The sequence below is a fragment of the Myotis davidii genome, unplaced genomic scaffold (genome assembly GCF_000327345.1).
Source record: "Myotis davidii unplaced genomic scaffold, ASM32734v1 scaffold765, whole genome shotgun sequence".
Classification (NCBI taxonomy): domain Eukaryota; kingdom Metazoa; phylum Chordata; class Mammalia; order Chiroptera; family Vespertilionidae; genus Myotis; species Myotis davidii.
Window position 1 is genome coordinate 1,200,530 of NW_006296056.1, and position 11,923 is coordinate 1,212,452.

At 50.5% G+C, this 11,923-nt stretch overlaps 1 protein-coding gene across 2 annotated transcripts in view; it reads right to left on the reverse strand.

Annotated features, from left to right (window-relative positions):
- Positions 1-7,727: 7,727 nt before the first annotated feature.
- NSMCE2 (NSE2/MMS21 homolog, SMC5-SMC6 complex SUMO ligase) overlaps positions 7,728-11,923 on the reverse strand; it is a 232,239-nt gene continuing 228,043 nt past the window's right edge. For both annotated transcript variants that reach the window (XM_006770962.2, XM_006770963.2), the window contains one exon: positions 7,728-8,079. In XM_006770962.2, coding sequence (XP_006771025.1) covers positions 7,962-8,079 — 118 coding nt within the window. In that variant the 3' untranslated portion in view covers positions 7,728-7,961. The remainder of the gene's footprint in view (positions 8,080-11,923) is intronic.

The following is an 11,923-nucleotide window of genomic DNA, read 5'->3' on the forward strand; positions in this document are numbered from 1 at the left end:
ATATTTTTATTGATTTCCAAGAGAGGGAGAGAGAGATAGAAACATCAATGATGAGAGAGAATCATTGATCGGCTGCCTCCTGCATGCCCCTCACAACCTGGGCATGTGCTCTGACTGACTAGGAATCAAACCTGTGACCTCCTGGTTCATAGGTCAGTGCTCAACCACTGAGGCACACTGGCCGGGCTTTTGAGCTTTTGACATAAGAATGTGGTGTTTTGAAAGTTTATCTCTAGGGTTTCTGTTGTTCTGCTTGGCTTTCGTAACCCAATGTTAATTCGTCCGGGCTTTCCCTGTGTGCCAGGTGCGGAGTCCTCCTGTGCAGTGAGTCACAAGCAGCTGGTGAACGTGGTAAATGCAGACTCTGGGGCCTGCCTCCCAGGATTCTGAGGCAGTGGGTCCGGAGCGGACCTGGGCGTCTGCATTTTAACCAGGTCTTCAGGCCTCTGATAAAGGTGTTGCTGGACGTCATGCTGAGAAACCTCAAACGTAGGGAACAGGGAAGGCATGAGTCAGATGTGCTTTTACCCACCGGACACGGCGAAGGGAGGGAGGGAGATGAGGCCCCCACTGTAAGTCACAAGGCAGAAGGTGCCCAGGCCGCAGGACAGCAGGAAACAAGGTGACCTCCTGACCCCGAAGGCTCCACACCTTCGCTGTGTTGTATTCCGACCAACCTGGAATTCTTTATTCATAGTATTACTCCTGCTCTAGTGGAAGCGCCGTTTCAATGAAGCAGGACCTTCGTTTTGGGGAGGGGTGGAAACGTGTCTCAGATGCTGGAAATCAGATGCCGGGAGCGAGAACTGGGGAGCCTTGGGAAGTGTAACGATGAGGTGCAGCCTCCAAGGCCCGCCCTCCACTCCTTCTCCGGACAAGAAAGAGGCCCCGAGGGGGTTGGGGGTGGGTGAAGGAAGTCAGGATGACAGGCTGTGCGGCTAAGGCAGGGCCAAGCGCCCCTCGGACCCCCACCCGCCGCCTCTCAGGTGCCGGGTGCGAGTTCACCCTCACGAAAGGGAATCTGCCCAAGAGTTAGAGGAACCTGGGCGCCCTCTGAGGGGACCAGCACCACCCAGGCGGGGCTTTCCTCAAGGAACTCACACCCGCCCTGTGGTCTGGCTCAGGACTTCATCAGCCTCCACCAAGAAGTCCTGCCCTTCATGCCCAGCTCTGTCACCGGGACATGCTTGGGGGCGGGGGGCGGGGGGGAGGTGGGGGACGGGAGAGGCAGCTCATCACTCATAAGCTCAGATCCTGAACACAGGCCTGCAGGGCTGGGCCTGGGCCTGCTTCCTCACCTGCATCCAGGGCTGCTGGGAGGGTTAGTGGGGTCATGAATGTGAAAGGTGTCGGATGAACGCTGGCAGGTGTAACTATGGCTGGTCTGGGGGAACGTCATCTGTGTTCATGTACGCCTCGTCTGGTTTACCTTCACACAAAGGGTTGCCCAGCCTTGCTCCTGAGGCTCTCTTGCAAGCGCTGTGGACAGGGTGAGCGCATCCTTTGCTCACTCCACTCCCTCTGGCCCCAGGGGAAGGAACATTGGGGGCCTGGTTGAGTTCTGGTTTTTGTTCCCTCAATCCTCCTGGAGGTTCTTCCCTGGCCTCAGGTAGTTTCCTCAGCTGACGAAGACTCAGCCGAAAACTCAGGGGGACGTTCTGCGCATCTCCAGGCTCCGTCTGAGCAGCTCTCTGCTTTCCGAATGCTGGCTGCGGTGGCCGGGCACTCCAGGCAGCAGGGAAGGGCTGTGGCCCAATGCACCACTGCATACAGTTGTTAAAGGTGAGACGGCACGTCCAATTCTATTAGCTCATCACTACCAGAGGGGAACTGAGTACTGTAGTTTATTTTATTTTATTTTTTTATATACTTTTATCGATTTCAGAGAGGAAGGGAGAGGCAGAGAGAGAGATGGAAACATCAATGATGAGAAAGAATCATTGGTCGGCTGCCTCCTGCATGCCCCCTACTGGGGATCAAGCCTGCAACCCAGGCATGCGCCCTGACCAGGAATCGTACCGTGATCTCCTGGTTCATAGGTTGATGCTCAACCACTGAGCCACACCAACTGGGCCTAAATACTGTGGTTTAAAAGAAGAGGTGGGTGCACATTTATCTTTACAGCAACTGGAATGCATATGAAAATATCTTCTTTTCTCAGCGAGGAAGCCAACAGGGACTGCTAACTGCACTGGGCTTCCTCGCCTTGTTCATAACTGTAGGAAATGCTGAGGTGCAGCGAGAGGGTAGTAAACGCAGAGATGTCATTTCCCCCCCATACTCATTCACAAACCTGAATTTTACCCACAGTCCCCTGGGGAGCCCACGGTGCCCTGGACAAGAGTTCGTGTGCTAAGAGCGAACAGTAACTTCCCTTCTGAGTGTCAGGGGGCCTTTGGGTGGCCCTCTCCTGGCCCTTGCTGAGTGGCTTGCAGCATATTCCTCACATAGTCCCACGTTTCGTACAAAAGAGAAGCCTCAGCTTCTTTCTTCGTGGGCAAAACCATCCCGACTCCTTTCAACATTGCGTCGGTGTTTCATCATCCTCAGCCTGGTTTTCACTGCTCTCGGGACCAGCCGGAGCTGTGGTGACGGGAACCAGCCTGGCAGCTCAGCCTGGGGCCCCACGCAGAGCCCGGTGGGCGTGCTCCCCTCAGTCCGAGGACAGCCCTCCCGTCCATGCCCAGCGGCGTCCGGCTTCTTCGCAGCTTTGCACTTCTGGCTTGTGTTCTGTTCATGACCAAGGACGGCCCTTGGGTTGCTGCCTTGCATAATTACAGCTTGCTTTTTCCTTGTGTTTTTGTTTGCAAACCAATTTTGTATTTGTTCATAAAAAATATTCCCACTCTATGTTTCTTTCTGTGGCCATAAATGTTTATGACCTTGTTTTAAGTTTGGGTCATTCTGCCACCCAGCGAATGACTACCAGGCCATCTGTAGGGGCTGAATCTCATCCTTTGTGGCAGGACCAACAGAAAAAAGAACTGGCTGGGGTTTTCACTCCATTATACTTAAAAAAAAAAGTAGCTAATAAGAACCATTGATTACTGTTAGTAATCACTGCAGAGAAATGAAATATACAACTGGGAGATAAAGACATAAAAATGGATCAAATGAAGTTCCTTATTGTTATCAGCGACTAATCTTATCCTTTCATTAACCCATAACTTTTTCTCTTTATAGTAATTGCATCTTTTAATATGGGGTTTCTTGAGGCTTGATTAGAATTCTTCTTTCCGTCTAATCTGTGTGATTAGGACTCCAAGACTCTTCTTTGAAGATGGATGAGATTCGGTTACCAGGTGAAGTTGGGGCACTGGGAGCTCTTAGAGCTGCTCGCTCTTTAAGTGACGAAGCTCTCCCTCCCTCTCAGCTTATTGGTTTGTATCGTTCATAGACCATCAAATTCACCTGTTTCAAGTGTTGATTCGATGACTGTTAGTCAATCCAGAGTTGTGTAACCATCACTACAATCCAGTTTTAGAACATTTCCTTCACCCCAAAGCGACGCCTTGTGCAAGTTACTCCCCATTCTCACCTCCAGCCCTAGGCCCCCACTAATCTACTCTCTGTCCCCACAGATGTGTCTTTTCTGGACATTTCATATAAGTACACAATGTCCAACCTCGTCATAGCATGTATTAGTAAGTACCGAGTAGTATTCCCTTGTAGGACCCACCCCTTTCGCTTATCCATTCACCAGCTGGACATAAGGATTGCCTCCACTTTTTTTGCTATTATAAATCATGCTACTTAACATTCAGCCTGGCCAACACGACTCAGTGTTGACCTATGAACCAGGAGGTCATGGTTCAATTCCCGATCAGGGTACATGCCTGGGTTGCAGGCTCAATCCCCAGTGGGGGGAAGGGGGTGTGCAGGAGGCAGCCAATCAATGATTCTCTCTCATCATTGATGTTTCTATCTTTCTCTCCCACTCCCTTCCTCTCTGAAATCAATAAAAATATATTTTAAAAAGAACATTCATACATATGTCTTTGTATGAACATAGGTTTTCTCTCCTGTTGGGTAGATACCAAGGAGTGGAATTGCTGGGTTGTGTGGTGAATTGTTTAATTTTTTTTTAAGCTAACCTTTTCCAAGTGGCTGCATGGATTTGCATTTCTATCAGCAATGCATGAGAGTTCCTGCTCCCTTTCTGTTTTAATGGCCTTCTTTTCAGAATAGTTACCCCTCCACAAAGTTTGTAAAAGCCAGAAGGCAGATTTCCAGAATGTAACGAATTTCCAATGCAGCTGGATAATCCGCCTCAAGATTTACCCACATCTGCCAATCAGAAGGGTTCAGACTTTTAACTTGTTTTGATTCCTGTCACCTGATTTACTGAAACACAACTTGTTTACTCAGTAATTTTTCTGCATTCCTTTTCTTTGTGTTACTGTCCTCTCTCTACACATGGCACTCATATGACCTTCTGTGGAGTTTACTTTTTTACGTATCTGTCTGCCCAACTAGACAAGAATCCCTTTAGAGGGGAGATTTCTGTATCCAAAGAAACTAGTACAACACATGGCAGAAAGTGGGTCTTAACAAGTATTTGAAGAATCACATTTGGTTCACATACATACTGATTTGCATGCCAGCCTGCTTTCCTTCCAAGGGCCATATACTTCCCCAATGTCCTATTCCTTGACAATGTGGCCTGGAAATTAGGGTTTAGAGAAACCCTGGGGAGAAGTCCAAATCTTTGTGTTTATAGGAAAAATCTGAGACCTGGAGCAGTGAAGTGACCTGCCCACGGTCATCTACAGGTGCTCGTCAGGAGTGCCGAGGGTTAACTCCAGTCCTGGAGGCAACCTTGTCAAATAGACAAGGTGAACTGAAGTGTGGGGACAGTGGGGGTGCTGGGAGGCGGGAATGGGGCTGGTCTGGGGCAGAATCCCCAGTGCTGTGCCTGAACTGCAGGCCCTCGAAAGGAAGGTTTCTGAGGAGGACATGGAATGACCCCATCGGCAATCTAGCAGGTTAATAAGGGAGGAGGAAGATTAGAGGTCGGGGACCAGCTGGAAGGCGGCCGAATAGTCTAAGTATGAAGGCAGGGAGCAGGGCCTGGACTTGGCGGGGTGTTTGCAGAGGGAACTGCGGAAGAGAAGCACTGGGCTATGCTAACTGGACTGTTGACTGCGGCCTGCAAGCCTGGGAAATGATCTCAGTAACGGAAATAAGGGAGATGGGACAGAAGAGCAGGTCGGTTGGTCACCAGTGTTCTCTAGGGGCCTGGGACAAAGGGCCTGGTGGGTCAGATTGCTTGCTCTACACTCACTGTTCTGACCCACTATGGGCTCCCCCACGCACCAGCAAGGGACCTCAGGCAAATGACTAGGATGACTCCGAGCCTTAGTTTCTGCATCTGTAAAATGGGCTAACAACCCTACCATCTAGGGAAGCGTTTCTCAACCTGTGGGTCGCGACCCCTTTGGCAGTCGAACGACCCCTGTGGGCCATCCTGCATATCAGATATTTACATTACGATCCATAACAGTAGCAACATTACAGTTATGAAGTAGCAACGAAAATAATTTTATGGTTGGGTCACAACATGAGGAACTGTATTTAAAGGGCCAGAAGCTTGAGAACCACTATTCTAGGGTATTCGAAAGGATTCACTTAGGTGACACATTTAGGCACTTGGACCTGAGTCTGATGTGTAGCCAGCGATGAGTTCAGGGCAACCTTGGTTCCCTTAGTCCTGTAATTTCTCTCTCCCCCCTAACACTCGGATGCAGCCCTCACCGAACGCAGCTGCTCCAAGCTGGACACACGTGGTCAAAGTTCTGTATCAGGCCAGGAATAAATGATCTCATCTTTCGGAGTTTGTGGTAATGTTTTAAACTTACCCAACTGGAAGTTTCTTAAAGGAACTAGCACATGAAAAATGCCATGTTCACACAATTGTCCAAGTCTTAAATCAGTCATATCTGAAAAGCTGGTTTAGCTCCAATGTGTAGTGTGGTTTTCAAATGTCACTCATGGGGCCTTGGGTAATCTCAGGCGAGGCTCCGGGGCTGCCCCGGGAGGAAGGGGCTGGAGTCCTACCTCGTCTTGACTAGAAAGACTCCCCTTTCAGTTGTCTTATATGATTGAGTTTCTCAGTAATAAGGTAAATATGATTTCATGTGATGAAAAGGTTTCACTTCTTGGAAAACTCCTGTAATAGAAATTGAGCACATATGCCAGAATGACAATGACAACCTAATGTTTGTATCTTTAAATATGCAAAAAAAAAATTATCTAAAACTTCCAATTCTTAAGTTGGCTGGAAAAATGTGTGAAACATGGCTTCTGAAGTCTGGAAAGGAAGCAGCCCACAGGATGCAAGCACTATCCCTTTTCCCCAGTGGAATGGTGTCACTCGCATTTTTCTGACTGAGACCGGCATCTACACTAACATCTTGCGTTCTCTTCGGAAAGAGTTGGGAAAAACGCTGCTTGAACCTCGGGTGAGCATTTCATGCCGGCCTCGATCTGCTTAGGAAATAAAGTATTTCACAAAAGAACCACATTCCATGGGAAGCATGTTTGTTCTGGCTTAAACATAATAGTTTCCTCAGGAAGTTGGATTCAGATAAAGCATCTTAAGAAATACAAAATCACTCAGTTTGTAGCAACTGAATGCCACCCTGCTTTCTGAATTCCATGAAACCGTTTTCAACATTGCTTCTGCCATTCTCAGACTAGGCTTTTCTACGGAAATGTGTGTTATTTCAGGGCCATCATTGCCTCTTTGAGGTCCAATCCAGTTATTCCCTGCATTTTAATGAAAATTTTTTTGTGCGCGCACACACACACACACACACACACACACACACACACGTACATGCTTGTTTATTTACAAAAGGCTCAGTTTTCCAATGTGGACTTGGGATCTATTTTAAGATTCTACAGGAATTAATCGGGAGGAGAAGCATGAAGACGCTGAGACCTGATTCCCATCCCAGCTTAGCCACGTACTAGCTCTGGGAAGTCCCATGGCTACTTCATTTCTCTGTGCCTCAGTTAACTTATCTGGAAAATGGGAATAATAACCGTAGCACCTTCATCAGGCCATTACGGGAGTTACTGTATTTGTGTCTTGGAGTAGAGCCTGGTACACAGTAAGCGCTCAATAAGCGCTAGCCATTATGCGCTATTCTTGGTTTCCTAGTGTAGTCGGGATGTGTTTGACTTCACTGACTATTCTGGTTGGTAAAAGGTTGATATGGAGACTATTAATAGAGTAGCACTCACTCTTCACACAATGAGAATATAATCAATGATACTCAGTTTAAAGACCCTGCTGGTCATAAGTCCACTGACTTTTGGGCTAAAGGGGCATCAGAGAATAAATAATTGGTTCAGTGCCTGTAGTTCATGGCCAAAGACCCCAAGGCCCGGGGGCTGGAGCCACAGCAGAGGATGGACAGGATGTGGTGGTTTCCCACAGTGACTCTGTGTGGTGGCAGCAGTCACCACGGCACTAACGAGCCTGCTACGGAGCACCATGCTCTGCTTCGTCACCTCACGCTTTGCTTACTGTCCTGATGGGAAATGCTTGCAGCTGGGGTGTTTCGATGTGTTTCCATTTCCAATATCCCTTGAAAGGCATCACTGAGTTCACACTACAAAAAAGACAGTCTGAGGTAGGAGAGCTAGAAGGGCCTGGCACCTCCCAGCCTGCACCATCGGAACAGCTTACCCCTCCGGCGGTGCACAGACAGGACAAGCTGTAGATTATCAAAGTTTTATTCAAATTATAAAATAGTTAAAAATAAACAATATAATGTCCTTGACTTTTTATTGTAACATAGAAAAATGATTTCAACTGCATTTAAAATCTTCCAAGTTTTACCCCAAACAAAGTGTGCGATGCAGCCAGTCGAAGCGCTGGTCACAGCGCGCTCTCTACAGATGGCTGGGGCAGGAGGTAGGCTGCGGGCGTGGCTGCGGGCAGGTGGCTTTTCCTACTCGGAGTGACGGTGTCTTTTCTTGTTGTGGCTCTCAATCGCCCTTCTCAGTGCTTCGTCCTGGACCAGATCACACATCCTCACATCCGCATGGCCACAGCCAATTTTAGGGCAACTGGGAGAGATTAGAAAATGAGGTCAGGCCAATGAATGCCTTCTGCATGAACTTCTCTCGCTCACACATACTTAAACGAGGGCATTTTACCCCAAAGAAGCGTGTCTTAAAAATCAGGTGTGATGGGCACACATTAGAGTATGAACGGATGCCCACCTGTGCCAGGCCCCGTCCCGTGCTGGGGGCACAAGCTACGCCCATCCAGTGTCCACCCCCCGGCTCTTGCTTTCCAATGGGGGACACAGGTGGTCACAAAGTCACCACCTAGAGGCAGACTGGAAGTTCAGTTTGCATTAAGTGCTACGAAGGCAAGGAAGCAGCCAAGGCAGGGAGAGGCTGTCCCGCGGGGTCAGCCACGCCTCGCAGGTCTCGTCCAGAACAGGTGCCCGCGTAGCCCGGGCTGGAGCAGCAGCGGGTGTAGGGCCCAGGAGGCGGCAGCTGGTGGCCTGGAGGAAGAGCGAGCTCAGCAGGAGGGAGGCCCTTGGAGAGGAGGGTGGAGGCGGAGCAGGGCAGTTTGTTTTTGAACATGGAGAGAAGCAGCGGAGGGTTTGAACAAGGAGGGCTGTGATTTGGGTGACATTAGAAAACAGGGCGCTGGCTGCTGAGTGGAGGACAAAGGCGGAGCGGATGCAGGGACACTGGGGACCCCAGCGATCCAGGAGGGAGGGTGGCGTGGATGAGGGGGAGCAGAGAGGAGTCTCAGGACAGAGCTGCCAGGAGAACCCCTAGGACTGGCTGACGGAGTGGCGGGAACAGAGAAGAGCTTCATTCCGACTTTGGCCGAGCCGATAGGCAACTGGTTGGTGGTGCCTCATCTCAGAGGGAAACAACTACAAACCAGGTTGGGGGGATCCAGGAGTCCCAGGAGGTGTGTGTTCCCTCTGAACTGCCCTCCCCTGGAGAGAGACTGAGTGGGCCGATGGGGACTTCGGCTGTGGCCGAGGACATCAGCGCGTGACTCATCCTCGTGGGGGTGGGGGAGCTCATGGCTCTATGGACAGTCTCCTCTGAAGGCAGTGGCTGGATGAAGTCACCTAATTTCTTCTCAACAGGAGCCAGACTGTGTGGAGTGAAGTGCCCAGTGTTTGGAGTCAAGCTGACCCAGTCTGAATCCTGTCTGCGCCGCCCACTCACAAGACCCTCCTGAGCCTCTGCTGCCGGGAGTGAAGACGGGGCTGCAGGCAGCGCCCTGCTTGGACTCGCCGGCTCCCTTCATGGCCTCCCATGACTCTCGTTTGCTCCTTGGTGACCGTTCTTCTAGCACATTTTAAAGCTGATGGTCTCTGTACATCTTTATACATCAACGCACATGCACACTTTCATGCATGCAACGGCCCTCTGTGTGGCTGGTCCTGGGCTAGGGCCTGGGCATCCAAGTGTGAATGACAAATATAGGTTCCTGCCCACACACAGCCCCGCCTAGTGCCCCGAGACAGCTCACCAAACAGCACAGGTGGAGTGAGATCAAAGATAACAAGTACGAAATGAGATAAAAATAACAAATACAAGACAAAAGACGTAACCCAGAGGGGGAGACGGCTGACCATGGAGCTCTGATTTGTCAGCAGCGGGAAGCCCACAGCTCACCCTGGAAGATACCCTCTTGGTCTCTGGGCCAAGGCAACTTTAGAGCAGAGACATCAGTCACTGAGATGAACTCTGCGCTGTGAGCAGTCGGTTTTAAAAATGCTAAAAGGTGCCCTGGATGGTCAGGGGAAGGTGCCCTGGATGGTCAGGTGAAGGTGCCCTGTGTGGTCAGGGGAAGGTGCCCTGTGTGGTCAGGTGAAGGTGCCCTGTGTGGTCAGGCGAAGGTGCCCTGTGTGGTCAGGTGAAGATGCCCTGGATGGTCAGGTCCTTGTGTTAAATGTGAGTCTAGAAAGGCACCCATGGGAAGGAGATCATGAACCTGGCCAGGTTCGCTTCATTCTGATGACTGGGCTTTGGGTGAGGGTAGGGATCGGGTGCCTGGAAATGCCTGACACTCGACCCAAACCCCCTGGTGCTGCCACGTGAATGTTTTCTCTAAGGAAGGAAGTAAACAGCTGCAACTATGAAAAGGACATGGACACTTTCCTGACTTCAGAAAAGGCATCTGCATCGCTCAACTTCTGGGACATGGAAATGTGACTCGAAGCAGGTGGCTGGGAGGACTGTGGGGCGACCCTCACTCAGTGCTTTCCCACCACGAGCAACGGCCAGACAGTGAATAAGCAGTGGACAGGGAAGTGGAGAGTGAGGTGGAGGACTTCCTGATGACATCAGCGGTTTCAGTCAGAGATGAGAGCATTTGGAGAATGTCTGCCGGGATTAGCCACACCACTCAGCTGCAGGGCAGCAGGCACACTCGCCCGGAAGGACGGAGCCAGCGGTGCCTGTGTCAGACAGAGAGGCCTCAGCTCATTGAAGGGATCGACTCCGGGACAGAAGCATCAACAGAAAGCCCTCAAGGGGAGCCCGACGGCCGATGACACAAACAGGCTCAGGAGTGAAAGAGACCCGGCGCTTGCCTCCTGGCTGGACACTCTGGGCCAGTGACTCAATTCCCGTGCCTCAGTTTCTCCCTCTAGAAAGATGACGGTAGAGCATAGGGTTTTGTGAGAAATAAGTAGATGACATGGACAAGGGTCAAGGAACTCACTCAGGTGCTACAATGTGCGGTTCTTGCTCTAGTCCACATCTCTGCACCTAAGAATCGTGTGGAGAAGAGCCAGCCCACTCACAACGCTGGGGCCACATGGACATGGTGCCACGGGGGCCTGGGGGAGGCGCCTTTTGTTCAGCAAGAATGAGGGTTCAGGGAAGGCTTCCTGGAGGAGGGGTCCCTGCAGGAGCTGGGGGAGAGCCTGGCTTCTCACATCTCAAGTAAACAAAGCTTTAAGATACAAAGGTTAGGACAAGGCCATGATGACATGATTCTGAATCTGGGCATTCCTCCAGGGAAACAACTCTACATAAGCAATGGTGCTTTAATCCCCACAACATCCTGGTGAGCAAGTCGGGTGTGGCAGTGCCCAGTCTTAAGCTCTCCAGCTCTGGCGTCACTGCTGTGCAGGAGTCAGACCCACAGGCCTGGAAGGAGAGGCTGGGTCCTGACTCAGGTCACGGCCAGGGGAGAGCACGCCTGCAGCAGCGAGCCAGCGTGAGCGTCTGCGGAACAAAGGGTCTCGGAGGCTGTGGGGAACCTTGGCCTCAGCATCAGCTCAAAAGGACAAGATTCTGAGTCTTAGGAGCTAGTGGATTTTGGTCCCAAGAATTCCAAGGTCCAACCCAGCTCTAGAAAGTTCTAGAAGGAAGGTCTGTAGCTCCCTCTGGAAATCTGAGTGGGATGGATTCCTATCAGACCTAAACACAGAGAGCAACTGCATCCCACATCCCCTGAGTGTGAAACAACATGAGGTGACACCAACGGGCCCCCTGTCAAGAGCCAACTGCTATTCGCTCAGGCTCTGTGTCCAAGAAGAGCTTCCTCCTGGCTGCTCGCTTCTCCACTGTCGAGAAGTTGTGGTCCAGGGCTAGGTTGCAACTCCCCACCATTTCCTTAATCCCGAATTCTGGGAGATGGTATTTCCACCTTACACATGGAGACACGGAGGCTCGGAGAGGTTAGCACAGGGACCACACACGCAGTGCTAGAGTTCTGCCGATCAACACCACAGTTCCGGTCAACTTAAGTTTACTCTACATGCTCTTAGATGTGGCTTTGTTACTATAGTGCAGGTTCTTAAACAAAAAAGGAAAGAAATGATGGTAGAACACTGGAAATGTCTTATAAATATAAAAATCATTGCAGGGGTGGGGATAGGGTGGAGGGGGTCTGTAGGGAAAAAAAGGGGACATCTGTAAT